The 17,782-nt window shown below is 22.7% G+C and overlaps 1 protein-coding gene across 5 annotated transcripts in view; it reads right to left on the minus strand.

Annotated features, from left to right (window-relative positions):
- Positions 1–1,912: 1,912 nt before the first annotated feature.
- Positions 1,913–17,782, minus strand: part of LOC129615614 (trehalase) — a 39,938-nt gene continuing 24,068 nt past the window's right edge. The window contains exons 1-7 of one of the 5 annotated variants that reach the window (XM_055530894.1): positions 10,681–10,891; positions 7,170–7,353; positions 6,194–7,072; positions 5,707–6,105; positions 5,408–5,540; positions 4,078–4,174; positions 1,913–2,156 (exon numbers count right to left, since the gene is read on the minus strand). In XM_055530894.1, coding sequence (XP_055386869.1) covers positions 2,081–2,156; positions 4,078–4,174; positions 5,408–5,540; positions 5,707–6,105; positions 6,194–7,072; positions 7,170–7,353; positions 10,681–10,832 — 1,920 coding nt within the window. In that variant the 5' untranslated portion in view covers positions 10,833–10,891 and the 3' untranslated portion in view covers positions 1,913–2,080. Of the gene's footprint in view, positions 2,157–2,687; positions 4,009–4,072; positions 4,175–4,880; positions 5,541–5,706; positions 6,106–6,193; positions 7,073–7,169; positions 7,354–10,680; positions 10,892–12,595; positions 12,620–17,782 lie in introns of those variants that run through there. The other 4 variants (XM_055530896.1, XR_008697468.1, XM_055530895.1 and 1 more) reach the window with 4 other exon arrangements.

Consider the following 17,782-nt stretch of genomic DNA (forward strand, 5'->3'; position numbering starts at 1 on the left):
GTTGATTAATCACATGTGTATTTCAAATTCAAGCAAATATCGTATTTTAAAATTTATAATAAATACTTTAATAAAATAAAATACAAAATATCTTATAATTTAAGCAGAAAAGAAAAATCAAAATACAAAATCACATTTCCCCATTTAAAAAATTACCATATTTCTTTTTTAATTATACCGTATTATTGGAATAAATTGCAACTATATTAACATTATTATAGTAATACATAAAGTATAGGGATGTCAGTCAATTTAATCACGAAACTTTAATACTATACTATACAGAACTAATTAAAGCTCAGCTGATTCTGATGTTTGTACAATTAAAAAAATTTTATAAAAGAAAAATGAAAAAAAGTATGCTATATACGAGTATATACATACTAACAATTTTTTTTGTTGTTTTTTTTATTGCAATTATAATATAATTCAACAGCAATTATAGTAAATGAGTATTTGAACAGGTGTAGAAAGCAAAATTTTAATTAATAAGTATGTTAACATAAGGTATCTTATGTATATATGTATATATTAATTTTCATGATGAATATAATTATGTGTAGTTTAATGTAAAGCATTATAAAAAAAAACAAATTATTCTTAATTCGATTTAATATACATTTTAAGATCAATTATAATGATGAAAAAAAATTTTTGTTAGACAAGTAATAAATTACTACATAGATACTTTTAAATTATTCTAATAAATTAATACAAAAAAAAAATGTCAATATTCTGTTATATTATTCACCTTGAATTGAATTATTTTTGTTATATTAGATAAGATTCTTATATGATTTTTAATTTAAAATTTAAAAATTTTACAATTTGTTTTATAATTTTTAATAAATTTTTACAAAACATCAACTACTTAAATTTTAATTAAGTGCATGTCTAATATTAATATTAATAAAGAATAATTAATTTTTAATTCTATAATTACTATATGTGAATATTTAGAGATTTATAAATCCAATAGAAATGAAAATTTTATCGTAAATATTTTTAAATATTCTGCGGAGAAAGCTAAGTTTCTTTATCTTAAAATGTCATAAAACTACGCAACATAAAATTTAAATTACACAAAAAAAAATATGCAAATAAACTGTTATAATATTTATTACAATTTTATAAATTTTATTTCATTTATTTAAAGCTTTTAGAAAAACCTAGCGAAAATCCCATATAAATTATAATAAAAAGTGGATAAAAAATTTCCCAAAAAAATTCAAGTAATAAATTTAATTACAAGATTTCCAAAGATTTTACCTATTTACAATTCTTAATTTTAATTTTTTAATATTTTTTAATTTGCAAATAAAATTTTTACAATAACTATAAATCTTGAATTACAAATAATATAAAACTTGTAGCAAAACTAGCAATATAAAACTTGTAGCAAATTTTGCATTAACTTGTAGCAAGACTATCAAAATATAATTGTGAATCAAATGGCAAAACTAGTTACATTAAGTTGCATAACCTCTGATGGTACTAGTCATAATAGGCACAGAGTTCTTCGAGTTGGAAAATTACTTTTATGCATGTACATAGTTTGTTTTCAAACGCATTTAGGTCCTTTAATATTACGAACATCGGCTTGTGTTATAGTCATTTTGATCATTCCCGTGTAATCTACATATATGTATGTAACTGTGCTAAAATAATTGTTGTAATTATGTATTTGGATTATTATAAATTGTAAGATATACATATAAAATTTTAAATTATAATAATTGATCTTATCAATCTGAAGGTTATTGTTTTAATTTTACATTTTATCCTGCAACTTCCAAATATTTTTAAGACATTTCAACATACAAAAATCTTGTTTTAATTTTTGATTAAGTGATTATAGGCTAAAACTTAAAGACAAAGTATTTAAAAGCAGTAAAAGCAAAATAATTAAAATAAATATCATTCTTTTTTTTTATTTTTATTTTTATGACATTCATATAATAATATAAAACTTTAATATTTTATAATAAAAAAAAAACAATAAATAATTAACATTTTCCTCTCATTGAACCATATTTCTCCATAACACTATTACAATTCACAAAACTTTCGCAAATATTCTCTAATCAAAATGTGATATTAAAACAAAAGGTGATAATTCTTTCAATGTTTTCGCCACCGGAACACATACTTCATCCCTGAAAATTAGTTTTATTTAGAGCAAAATTCTTTTAAGTAGTTATAATGCAAAATAATTTACAATAATTAAGTAATTGTATAATGGGAATAAGAGCACCACATAGGTTCAAACATTGTACAAACCAACTATATATATTTAGTTTACGATGATAGTAACGCTAGGAGTGCTACTATAAGAAATTTTCTCAAGCTTTACTTCACGCAAGTAAATATAAGTACATTAACAATATTGTATTAAATTTTAAAATAATATTGTAAAATATTGTACAAGAATTATTATTAAATTGTAAATAAAATTAATATAATAGAAGGTCTAGAGACATTACATACCAACATTAAATTTACAAACCATTGTTATCAACACAAAAAAAAAATAAGGACACCTACAATAATTTATTACGCACATAGGTTAATATAAATAAAATTCATGATGAAATAAAATTTTAATATTTAAATTTTTTTTTTATTTAAAATAAAATTTTTAAGAATTATTTACATATTACGTTTACTACAGAACAAATAAAATTTTTCAATTATTATTGTAATTATATCATACTTATATTCTAAAATAGAAGAAAAGAATAAATAAAAAATCAAATAAAATTTGATTTGGTGTTGATCTTGTTGTTTTTTGCAATTCTTTTAAGTTAATTTAAATAAATTTTTAATATAACGATTCTAATATTTCGAGAATTAATTTTTTTTTTTTTTTTGAATAAACTTAACAAATAAAACGCAAGCATAAAATGTTCTTTTTGGTTTATAAATAATTAACATAGAGAATTCTTATGATATTTTAATATTATTTTGTTTTTTCTGCATTTTTTGATTTAATATTATAAAATAATATATAAAATTTTTTAAAGCTTAAATGTTTTTCCTACAACTTAATAGATTAAATCGTTCTACTTAAATTTAATAATACAGTAAAGCATTCCGAATATTCTTAATTTAAAATTTATTATCATATTATTTTTATTTTAACCATAATGCAGATTACGTTGGTATAAGCTTTATTTAATAATTAAGTACACATTTCTATTCTGTGAAAAAAATAAATCTATAAAATATCGATTTACTTATGATAGTGCTTAATAGAATTCCCTAAAATTTTTCATCAACTCTTTTATTAAATATTTCTAGATTGATCGTCTCACATTATACATTTAAATTGAATTAATTCTAGTAACCAATCGCGTAAATAATATTTTCGCATTGAAATATAATGTAGTTTTTAAATTTCTACGAATTTGATTGTTTGTGAAAATTCACTTTGAAAATATCTTTTATTAATTTAATTTGTTTGTGAATTTCTTTAATTACTATGATTACAAAAAATTTTTTTAGACAATTAATTTTACTTATAAATGATAAGAAAAGTTTCAGTTAAGAAAATTTCATGTAAAAAATATGTTAATAAATTAATGAAAATGTATTTAGCAACAAGCAAATTCATACAATAACAATATTCATATTCGATATTCTTAATTTTACTTAAAATTAAAAATATTTTTTTTAAAAATTTCAATTAATTAAATCAATAGCATGCTAATTACACATTAAAATTTGTCTAAATTAGCTTATTTAAATTTTAGGACAATATTTTTGGTAGCCTCTAAATGCTTTTTTTTAAATACATAATAATATTCTTAAAACATTTATCAATTAAAAAAAAAATCACACCAAAAGCAAACATTTGGTTTAAATTTAAAACCACCAAAGTGTCATTTGGATCCTTTTGATGACAGAAAGTTAAAGGGCTAAACAGAACATAAGACACAGTACAAAATATTTTACAAATTAAAATATGTATTTTCTGCCTGCAAATACTTCCGAAATGATTACCAAATCCTAAAATAAAAAAAAAAATATATTAAAGATAAAATTTCGGCTGCCATTTAATGATACAACTTACCTTACCAAATATATTTACGTATACTAGGTAATACTAATGTTGCAACCAGCATACTACCAATTAATTTACTTGTTGAACTGAAAATATTTCCATTACTTTTATCTGAAAATAAAATGAAAAAAAAACATTATAAATTAGAAAAGATTTAATTATGACAATCTTATTACACTAAATATGATGGTAATTTTTAGAAATTTTAGAGCGGGCTTATAAATTATTGATATATATAATTATTAAGGTTTGTGATATACTACAGCTATATATTATTGTTGAATTTTATGTTAAGTATTTGTATTTACCTAGAAATTGAAAAAGAAAAATAAATAAACCCCTAGGAGTGAAAAAAGGGCTAGTGTATGATACCATATAGATAAACATGCTCCAGTTTCGTGCGTCATTGGGCTTTAATTAAATAATGTACATTATCAGATACATGAAAGTCTTACACAATTCATTAATTAATAAAATTTTATTCTAAGCACAATATTGTATTTTCTGTAATAATTACTGTATTTAGTATAATTAATTCTCAATTATATGATTATCAATTAAAATAACAATTTATCGCAATGTATTAATGTAAATCTATTATTGGAATGGAATTTGAATTTCAAAATTTGAAATATTGTTTTAAATCTTTAATAAATATTTTATTGAAATTTATTGTTAATTCTTTTTGAAAAAAACGAAAAACTTGTTGTTAATATAAACTTGAATAAATCTAGTTTTACAGGGTATAACAGGTAATTTATAATATAAATTCAAAAATTATATAAAATTGTTATTGGTACTTAATTTATGAACTTACTATATTTATTTATTTATTTTTACAATCGATTAGCATTCGTTCCATATTATGATGTTCCAAACTGATGTACAATGATTATAAGAATTTTATTGTTAAACAATAATTCACGTTTGACAGATATTAAACATAAAGTACATAATAACAATGCATTTAAATTATTGTGAATTTGATGATTTGTTCCTTCTTAATTATTATTATCCTTATAATTATTATTTGATTTATTAGTTGATTGTGCGACATTATAAATAATTTAATTTTAAAACAATTTTTACTAAATATATACATATTTGAATATTATTTATAATACAAAACATAAAATTGTTATATATTTAATAATTCTATATACTACAGCGAGGTGGGTTTTATTTATTCGTAACAAATATGTGCGTTTTTTATTTGTTTCATGTTTTGTCTTTATTATAATGTTTTTTATTATTTTTAAATTTTTAAACACAGCACTGAGATGACTTATTATTTTATTGTCACTAAATATTATTTGTGAGCTTTTCAGTTTAATGAAGAGTTACCATTCACTGCTGGCTTTAATAAATGGCCATAACGAGTTAATAATTCGATAATAACACCATTTGACCAACCAAAACCAACTTGAACATCATATTCACCACCTCCGCCATAACCGCCGAAAATTTCCGCATTATACTAAAAAGAAAAAAAAAATAGGCTATTAAATTAAACTCCACTAAATCTAGCAAATTAAAAAAGACAGTAAATTTACAATGAATATCATAACACAAAAACTTTAGAAAACAATAAACTAAATAAAGAGAAATTGTTATACAATCAAGAAAATTTTAACTTTTCGTACCTTCTCATACATATGCTGTGATGATTTATATGCCTCGAAATTCGATTGTACCCATCTTTTAGTCCATTTCTCGGCTAATCTTTTTGCTTCTGGTGTTCCTAAATTATCTAAACCTATGATTAATATATATTGCATTGGTGGCCATACATTTGGGAAATCCCATTGTTCTCCAGTATTTAATAATGTATTTGGAACACCGCCAGGATATTTATCTATACCAACATTTTCTATATATTTTAAAACACGTTCAGATATATGTTCAGACTTAGTGATATCATAACATTTCATCCAAAGTGGTGATAAATTTGTTGGCACAAAATAATTTCTTCTTTTGTTATTTATTAAATCGTAATCAAGCCATGCTCCAACATCTTCATGCCATAATACAGCTTCAATAGCCTAAAATTAAAAAATTATAGTTGATTAATTTTATAAATAATTGAAATATTTGAAAATTTAAAATAGAAAAAACAAATTCGAGATTTACTTTTAAAATATCTTGAGCTTTTGCTTCATATTCAGCGCATTTTTTTACATCCCCAGCTTTTGAATAAAATTCTGCAATAATTTTCGCATTCCAAAACATGATTGCATTTAATTCAACTGGTATAATAGATCTTGTTTTTAAATCTTTTAGCATTCCTTCATTTGTACCATTTGATGTTATAAACCAGCGGCTTGAAAAATCCATACCAGATTCTGCCGCTGCTTTTAATTCACTATATAATTCTTGTTTTTCATCTTCTGTTTCTAAATAATGACCAGTTTCAATATCTTCACTATATGATTCAGGTCTAGGACCACTCGATTTATCACCATACGCAACTAAACAATGTCCATCAATAACGTGTGAATGATTATTCATCCAAAATTCAAATTCATATTCTAAAGTTTTAACTGAGTCTATAGCAAATTTATCATCGCCAGTATAATCTACATATGATTTCACCATAGCTGCTAATAAAGGTGGTTGTGATCTTTTTGAATAATAAATACGACCACCATTTGGTACAAATCCATAACGTTGAACAATTGATAAGAAATTTTTTAACATTCCTTTGGTTGTATCAAACATTTCAGAATAAAGCAATCCACGAATAATCCAATATGAATCCCAATAATAAAATTCTCTAAAACGACCACCTGGTATTATAACTGGATGATCAACATGAATTATTGAATAAAGTTCAGGATTTTTAGCAACATCAGGAATCATTTTACGTCCTAAAATTTTCCATAAACCATTTAAATCACTACCCCATTGACGAAGATCCGGATCACGAACTGAATCCAAAAAACGTGGTCTCTCAGTCCAATCAACGGGATCCCAATTTTCAAATTCGGCGCCAGGCTCAGCGAAATTGTTCTATTTTTATAAAAAATAAAAAATTATTATTTTTCAAACTGATTCTTCTCAATATTTATAGTTTGCTTTATTTTTAATAATATTAACGAAAATTTACCTTAACAAACTCCTGCAAAACATCAGTTGATGGCTTATCAGCATGTTTTTGCATAAGTTCTTCAAATTTCTGTAAAGTTTGTTTTGGTTCATATTTCATTTTCATGTCAACGAATGTCTTTGAATCGGGATACATTTTTGCCATTTGAATGGTATCCAGTAGTTTGCCATAACAGTAAACTTTGCTGTAAAATAAAAATAAAAAAAAATTTAAATAATATTAGTCCAATTTGTGTGAAAAATGAATGTAAGAAAAAAATCTTGTTTTAAGATGTCGTTAGAACCAGAAATGAAGTGTTCACAATAAGGGAGGTTAGTTAAAATCATAAATTTTATGATTTTAATATATGCATGAACCATACATATTATACATACATAAAAAGCTACCACTTAATAATTTGTCATCCGGTTTAATATATTTTACAATTTCAAATACTTTATGCTATTACCTACATAATAGTTCTTATCATGACAGTAATTATCATTTATTTTTTTTCAAACACATAGAGCTATTTTAATTTTGCAAACCTTGTTCTTGAAATTTTTAAATAAAAATTTCAACATTTAAAATAAAAAATAATGAAAAACGTACTGCAGAGCTCAATGTTCGTCTACGTACACAATGCATAAAGGTCACTATAATATTTTATTATTTATAGTTAATATTTTAGCGGTCTTACGGCTCTGTATAAATTTTATAAGTGATGGTCCGAAAAAAATTAATGGTTTGAACTAATGTTGTTCATAGTCGATCTTGTGTCAACATGCTAACATTAATTTTCTTAGCTTAACTAAGTTCAATTTTATAACCCAAAATTTGGCTATATTTAAGTCGAACGTTAAAAAATTAAAGCAACAGCAATTCATAAAAAGAAAATTTATTTTGTAAATTTTAATTTTTTTTTTGTCCAGGCAGCAAAAATTCAATTATAAAATTTAAAGCTGCATATCATTTTAAAATTCTCAGCTGGCAATAACTTTTTACCTATATTTTAATTAAAATAAAGAGTAAAGAGATTACCGACGCCTTGTGGTTTGTATTAAGTAGTTATTTTTTAGTACTAGGTAGATTATTCGATAATAATTGCTTTTATTTTATTGTATTTCATATTCTTATTCATAATGTAATAAAGTTCCGTATGCTTATAGTGTTAACATTTTTTATGAATAATAACCATAATTATACTATGGGTTCAGTCAACCAAAGAACAATTGAAAATTAATGAATGTCACTATAGTACATACTATGTAGATACATGCAAATTATAAATTTTTATTAATAAATTATTTTTAATTCCTGAACTTTTAATAATGATTTGAATTTATCGCTGTTGTAAATTTTAAAAGCTTTCGTAAAATTACCAATAAATATTTAAGTAACTACAATAGAAAATTCGGAACAGTTCTGAACCTACATAATGGATATTCTTGTACCAATGTCAAAAGGAGTTTACATATTTTGGAACAAATTTTATAAAACAAATAAACACAGAAAGAAGTCGTAACTTGGCAACTATAAACCATCACTATCGACTTATCTAAATGAAACACATCTATTTTTCGCACCGACATAACTTATGAGTTCAGGGCAAACACAATTTCTTTTTTTTTTCTTAACATTATTATAAAAAAAACAAATAAAACACTAAAAAGAAAAGATTTTGTATTATCAACATAATGAATTTAAGAATTATAGGAAACTGAATACAAATAAAACTAAAATGTCAAGATAAGAATATACGAATGTTCAGAATTAATCTTAAATATAAGAAGTTTTGTTATTTATAATGAAGTTGACAACCAATATACTTTTGTCAAAAACAATTTCTAACGTATATTATGATTTTTAGATGGAGTGGAGGTGCTAGGAACCATGGAACCGAAAGAAAAATGTGGATGCTCTGACGATACATGAACAAAGATTAAGCGAAATAGAGAATTAATAATTGAAATCCAAATAAGCTCCACGCTCGGATTAAGAGCACAATACAATATCATTGCTAGAGAAGTTGAAAAGTCTGCCAGGAAAGACAAACGCAAATACTAAAACAACATTGCCTCTACAGCCGAAGCAGCAACCTAACAAAATAACATAGACGCCATCTACTATAAAATAAAAATGCTCACCAAGAACAACATCAAAAATAACCGGCCAATCAAAGACAAAAATGGTAACCTCTTAAATTCCGCACCTGAACAACAACAACGATAGAGAAAACACTTTGAAGAAGTTGCCTCCTCCGCAATAATAGGTTCACAGCAAATGGGTGCGGTCGAATCTACGCAAAGTCAACATCCCCGAATAAGCAAGGCAGGGATAAGAAACGTTGCACGACCCAAGAACACATAGCAAAAAACAATAAAGAAAGAAATCATCACGGCCGACATGATATGGGCAGAAATAAAACGAATGGCTCCTAACATAGTTCTTTGGAGAAGCTTTGTGAAAATTCTATACTCCCAAAAGTATAAAGCAGGGAATAGAAAATAATAATTTCAACTCAGTTCGAAAGTTATTTTGAAAATACAAAATAATTACCGACCGTATTGTGTAAACAATAGGTAGGTTATGTGATGGCAACAAATTTTGCATATCGAGTTTTCGGTGGGAACGTACTTCTCCATAGTAGGGAAGTGTAAATAAACTATTTTTAGCAACCTGTCGGTTCTGTCCTATCTCAAGTTCGGCTGAACCGATTTTGATGAAATTTTATATGTAAGTTTGTTTCCATCATGGCACGGATCGATCAACTTTTGGTATATATCAGGCCTCGGGAACTGCACTTTTTAGCGGGCCTGTTTTACATTTTTGAACATTTTGAAGAAAGTATTCAACCGATTTACTTGAAATTTTATATATAAGCTCAGCTCGACCGTCCGCAAAAATTCGTATGTTTTGGAAGAAATCAGGCATCGGCAACAAGACGTTTACTACGGGCCAAATATACATTTTTGTGTATATAAGGAGAAATAATCAACTGATTTCATTGAAATTTAATATATGAATTCCCCGTATTAAAACAATGAACATGTAAATTTTTTGGAAAGATCAGGGCTCGAGAACTGATTTGCGGGCCGATTTTACAATTTTCACCATATCCACAGAACAAATTGATGGAATTTCTTGAAATTTGATATTTGAGTTCTGGTTGTTACCGAAACTAACTGGCGAGCATTTCAGGGAATTCGGGTAGCACAAAGCGAAACTCTACTAAGAGCCAAATTTACATTTTTCTAAGTATGTTAACTATAAGCTTACTAATGTCCTAAAAATTGGAAAGAAGTATTTAACAGACATTTTTATAATATTCTGTAACACTTTCATTTAACTAGACAATACACAATGCGGTCGGTTATGTGCTGACCACATCAGATTTTTTTTTATTAAAATATGATGCTTCTTCATCAATTTTTTATTTCATAGTAAAAATTTATATTAGGATCACTTACAACTTATACGATAGCATAACTTTCAAATTGTTTTTTTTTTTTTTTAGAATATTAAAACTTACCTAAAACATGTTGGAACTAATTCTAATGATTCTTCGGTACGATTACATAAACTTATTCGATTTTTTAATACTGATGCTGATGAATTTAATCGTACACTAGTATATAGATTTAACATAAATAACAGTCTTACACGTAAATTATTTCTAAACATTTTGTTTTAATTTTTAAAAATTTTTTTATTAATTAAAATTATTATAGAATATTTTGAATTTTTCTAAAATTATAAATTAATAATAAGAAATAATGATTATTAAATTTCGTTGAAAAAAATTTTTTTTTAATAATTGTTATAATTTAATTAATTTTTATTAAATTAAATTACAAGTTTTGTATAGTTATAAATGTTTATATTGTGAAGGAATGACTATATATATAAGGTATGATTAAAGACAAAATTAACTTTTACTAGAGTATAACACTTAACTCGATATTTCACAAATCATCTCAACTTCATGAGGATAAGCAATTTTGGTTGTTTTTGTCAATAATTATCACTTGAATTGCTTCATAACACAAAGATTTATGTAAAATTTATATAAACTATATAAATTGTTTCAGAAATAATAAATTTTGATTAATTGAAATAATTTTTGATTGTAACCTAAAATTTTTTATTCTAACAATTGAGTAAGATTCAACTAAATAATATTCTGATTGAAATCAATAAAATCTAATACGATACACAAAATTCGGAATAATATAAGAGCAAAATAACAAAAAAAAATTTCCATTGCACTATGTTAAATAATGTATTCTATTCAAATTCATATTTAAAACAATGAATTTAAATAAAATTCTTTTAAGAAACTTTCACATTATTCAAAATTATTTTAACAATCACATAATACGTATATAATGTATACACATATCCATATTTAAATTAAAATAAAATTTGCTCAATTCTAAGAGCTACAAAATTGAATCGAAATAATTACTGTGAAAGTTTAATAGAAAACATTTTATTCAATACATTATATTTTTAAATCAAAAGGCTTTCTTTCAAAAATTTTTGAATTGTAAATACGATGAAAGTTTATTATACTCGTATGAATAGAATAGAATTCGTTTAAAAAAAAAGACAAAAAGCTTCTCTCCGAATTCGGAACGGAATTCTAACATAATAATAATAATTGTAATTAAATGTTTATATATATTACATAAGTATACTCTCTTTACATTCATGTTATATTTATAAAACAATGATAATAATTGTATAATTTAATTATATTATTTAATCATCAATCATTTTGTATAAAAATTTAACAAAATCATGAAAAATATAGTGTTAACAGTATAATTTGATTGTAATTCTAAATTGAATTACAAAATTTAAATTTCATTAATTATAATTGAAAATTAAAAAAGATTTTAACAAGTAAATCAAACTAAGTATAATTATTTTAATTATTTTATAATTTAAATATGATGATTTGGAAAAGATGAAAATAAACGAAAACCAAGTTGTTTTAATTTTAGTAACTTATGGTTATATGTGAATTATGCTATGTTAGTAAAATTATGTTTAAAATTTTCAAAATAAATTTCATGAAATGTCAATTTCTCTCTTTTTAGTCATGTGAAGTATAGAATAAAAAATCTTTTATAAGAACATTATGAGAGTTTTCCGATTTATCTCAAAAATCCGAGATCAAATCGAAAATTCCACTCAAAACTGTTATACTGTGGGTAATATGGGTGATATACCGTACGAGTAAATGATCAGATAAATTAAAGGAGAACAAAGATCATTCATTCTTCTAAATCACAGTTTATAATATTAATGAATGAATATTAAGCATTGCCAAAAATTATGTAATGACATCTGTTGAGAAAATGTTTAAACTCTTAAAGAATGAATGAAAAAAAAAAATCAAAGCACACGAAAAATAAAACCTATACACATTTTTTACTTACTAGTTTGACGGTTCATTTGTTTGTCTTTAATTATATAAAAATAAATATAAAAATAATATTAAAATTAAATATTAAAAAATTAAATATTATAAAATAAAGTGTTATATTTGAAACATACATATAAAATTGTGATACAATATCTAATTAAAATGTATAAAAGTTAAAGATTTTTGTAGAAAATTACATTTTTTTTAAATTAACAACAAGATTTTTTTTAAATAATAATTTGATTTTTTGAAAAATAATGTTAAATTTAAATTTCACTTAATTAAAATAAAATATAAAAATAATTTTTAAAATTTTGCAAAATCAAAATTCTACAAACAACAAGTCTAATACAGATATAACACAAATTTATTTGACCTATTAAAAGTATTATACGTCAACTATATTAAAATTGATTAATCCTTTATTATTCGTATATAATATTCCTACGTAAATCATATTATTTCGTCGTAAACGTACGTCTATAATTTTATATTATAAAAATTCCGTAGACCTTTGAATTTAACCTTCTACTCAATAATCAACACTACTTTTTTTTTGGTAAAGAAAATGTTAAAAAAAAAAATTGTTTACCAACCACCAAAATACAAACTTCAGTATTGATAACGCACTAATTGTAAAATTTTAGAACGCTAAAATTTTCTCATCCATAAAAAAAACATTAAAAAATTAATCATTGACTTTGTAATTTTTTGCACACTTGCTTTTCTTTCTTTATGGTTTTTTATTTTTCCAGCGATAATAAAGAAAAATTTTTTTTTTACCAGATTAATATGCCACCTATAGTCAATTAATTTTATTATAGTTCGCATTTTAAATTATTTTTTTTTAATTAATGCACAATTCATTGTATGTGTAAAATTTTATACACTCGTGTTTCAGAATTTTGCGAACACGAGCAGAATAAAAGAATAACAACCCAACTCTTAATAAATAACATTAGTTTATGAGAGACAAAAAAAAATATTATTATTGTTAAAGAAATTTTGTTGTTGTTCTTAGAATTCCTCCTCCGCTTTGTCATACAGTTTCGAAATTTTTAAAATTTTACGCGAAATTTCGCCTCCATAAAATTAATTAATAAGTAGTAAACAATGTTGATTTCAAATTTTTAATATTTAACGTAAATGAATCCTTTAATTAGCTTAATAACCAATTAATAATATCGTTTAACATTATAATTTATTTAAAAATAAATTTCCGCAGAAATAGTGTAATTTATTACAATATTTTCAATTAAGTCACACTTTTTATTCAACAATATAATTTAAGTATTATACGTATGTACTGAATATTATGTATGTTATTATTATAGTATACGCTTTTATTTATTATCTCATAAATAACGATTTAAAAAAATTTATATGACGCAGATCTTAATGTGATTCACATGCCGCGCGAATATTGTCTTCTTAAAAATATGAAAAAAAAAGAGCTGCGTTTTAAATATTTAATTTAACTTCAATCACGTGCACTACTATTATTTAATTTAAAATTTTCTATTATATATTTAATATAATATATATACTTTATAATATACTAACATACATACATTAAAATTATTTTATAATACAAATTCATTGTTTCCTTTTAACAACAATATTTTCTTAACTTTTACAATACAATATATAATTTAAATAATTTTAAATGTTTTGTATGCACGTATATTATGTAGTTAAAGTAAATTGTAATAATTTTTATAAATAAGTATATAAATATCTATTATGTATATTATTGTTTATGAATTCATTTTAACATTTTGATTCGTGTTATATATAAAAGTTTTTATAAATTTACTGTGAATTTAGACTGTCAGAGCAATATTTAATTAAATTGCACTTTATAGTAAACATTTCTTTTTGTTGCCAATATTGACATTCACCAATTTTATAGCAAGAGTTCAAATATATTTCTAAACATCATTATATACATAAAATTTAGATATATTAAGATAAATACAGTAAAATGAGCTAAAATGTGTCGTATGTAATTCATATGAGGCAAATATAAATTCAGAGTAAATCTAGGTAAAAATCATATTTGGACAAAAACAATTTGTTTCTACCTTCTTTACGTCTAGAAGAAGCATAGGGCTAGTGCATGACATCATAAATAGTCATGTCTCATTTTCTTTGCGTCATAGAATTTTAACTAAATAGAGGTTACTAGCCTGCCGTAGTTCTTTTTTTTTCATTTTATTAGATATTTAGGGTTATTGATATTTATTGTTTATTTTTTGAAAGAAATTACGAGAGAATAATTACTGTGAAATCTATCACTATCTCAAATTCTTTACGTGAATTTGACAATTTGGAATTACTGTATTTTTTTTTTTTAAAAAAATTTCTCATGCCACTGTCAGAATGTTTTAATTCTTAATATAATAAAAGATATTTTTATTCCAAAAAAAAATGTTAGTTTATAAATTTTAAAAATAGAAAATTTAAGAAAATAAAAAGCAAAAATTTTCAACTAAAAATGTATATTTGTTTATATGAATTATGGTAGTATGTATAAACATGCATAATGCATTGTATATAAGGCCATAGAATGTACATTCCTATTCTGAACACTGTTTAAAACAGTACATATATAGATTATTGCATAAGGTTACTTTAAAATTAGGAATCTTGTCTCATAAATTTTACAAAAATAATTTAAATACAGAATTTAATTTTTAAAATTTTCATTCAATTAATGAAAATTTTAATTTCATAAAGATTTAATCCATGCGATGATTTGATTCAAGCTATATATTACTACATTTCCCAATAATTATACATATTTTATAAAAACTAATTCCCTAATATGCAAATATATAATATTTATGTCTTATATTGCAAAAAAATCTTTAATCTAATTACTACTATATCAAGATTTAAAACTATTGCAATTTATTATTTATTCGTATATTGATTATTTACTATGGTAATTAATAATTATTAACAAAAATTTATAATAAATCATTTATTAAATTCAAAAATTTCCTATAGACAATAGGATTTGATTTTCTCAATTTTTTATTGAACGACAATTATTAAAATTTTTGATAAAGAATTTACATTTCATCTGTTATCAAATTTATGAAAGTATGGAAAAATATTTTTGATTATCAAGTTTTAGATAGAAAGAGGAAATCATTTGGAATTACCCAAAACAAAATTAAAATTTTTATACCTTGTTTTCATAATTTATTGAGTTAATCATACAGACATACATATACTCATATAACAAATCTTAAAATTTTAAAATTATAACCCAAAAATCTTATACTTATTATCAATTTTATATTTTGAATTTTAAAAAAATTTCAAGAAATTTTATAATTTTAATTTTATTAGATGTTTGTTTTAAAGAATTTCAAAACACTTGTATAAATAAGTATGTAATTATATAATTAAATATTTCATAATAATCAAAATTATTTCGTCGAAATAATTTCTAATTATAATTTGATAATGTGAAAATTGAAATTAATATGAAATATTTATTTTTATTATTTTCTATTTATAAATATAGCTATATATATAAAGTAGTAAATGAAACAATCACAAACTCTGTGTAGTAAATTTTGAGACTTTTATTAATAAAGTCGCTAATTCAATTTTGTTTCAATTATTTTTGCTAATAAAATCAAATTAATTTTAGTTTTATAACTCAATTTCACTCGTACAGCAACTTTATATTACAAATGTTTAATAGCTATACACGTACATGTATAAAATTTAGTATTTTTGATTTTATTTTCAATATTTTTATGTTTTATTAATAAAATTTAATTCAATTAAATTGAATTTAATACTTATTACTATACATAGTATGCATGTTTGTAACAACAATATTATAATGATATTTTTCCGTCTTCGTAATAATATCAGTGACGTAAGAGTATGTACAGATTTTTCAAGTATTTTTAATTTAACAATACGAGTATTATTGTTTATATTATTATATATGCATACGTACGTATATATATTTCTAATTTTTATCAGAAATTCAATTTAATTGCTCATTATTAAAATAAAAATATTATTTGTTTTCATTTTCTCTATATAATAAATAAAAATTGCATAATATTATTTTAATTATTTCAATAAAAAATGAAAATATATTTACAATAATAATTGGTATGTTTGTATTTTTTATTAATTTTTCATTTTATTATTATTATCACCGCGAAAATTAAGAGATTATTCACTTTATTTTTCTCTCATTGCAGAATTTGTTATAACAGTTTAACAAGAAATTATGTTATACACATATTATATGTTTTCATTTGTTTATTAATCAATTATAAAGTTATAATTTCTTAATATATATATAAAGCACTATAACTGCCAGGGCTATCGGCTTAATGTTCTGATAATTAAAACAGATTCTTATAAGCGGCTGATTTTTGATTAAGTAAAATTGGAGCATCGGCTTTTTATTCCACAATATCAAATGAATGTTATTATTTAATTTAAAAAATATTTTTTCTGAAAAATAATTAGTTTGTTTGAGCTGGTTAGCCAATAATTGTTTTCTATAGAAGTACATACATTCATACATTAATACATACATACATGCATAAACTTGAATAAAATTTCACCCCGAATTCTTAAAAAAGTGTGTTCTAACTAATCCCGTAATATATCGTGAACATTTTTTATTATTTATTATAAACACAAACTGTTTGTATGAATTGATTTGCTCTTATAACAACAATCGAAAATTGGAAATCAACATCATTCTTATGATCAATTTTTAACAAAATTACCAGAGATGAAAGCATATATAGGCAATTTAACACATATACATAGCTCATATATTTTATACCCTTATAAACATATTCACGTAAGTAAGCGTAAAATTTTATTATTAAATGCATGCGTAATTATGGTTTTTATTCAACCGAAAAATATTTTTTCGAATTATTTTATTATATTTTGAAATTTTAGATATAACAATTACAGATATACGTTTTTATACTAATTTCACCTTGACTTTGTATAATTTGCAAATATTATACTTGACTTTGTATACAATACAAGTATAATGTACTCGTAAATTAACATATTTTAACAAAATTAATTAAAATCATGTGGTTTTTAAATTTTTTTTCCTTTTATTTTTTTATTATAATATATTCAAGATTATTTCTTTATAATTAGTACAAGAAAATCTTCAAAAATCATCAAT

This window comes from Condylostylus longicornis, unplaced genomic scaffold (genome assembly GCF_029603195.1).
Source record: "Condylostylus longicornis isolate FDR11 unplaced genomic scaffold, ASM2960319v2 ptg000137l, whole genome shotgun sequence".
Taxonomy (NCBI): Eukaryota; Metazoa; Arthropoda; class Insecta; order Diptera; family Dolichopodidae; genus Condylostylus; species Condylostylus longicornis.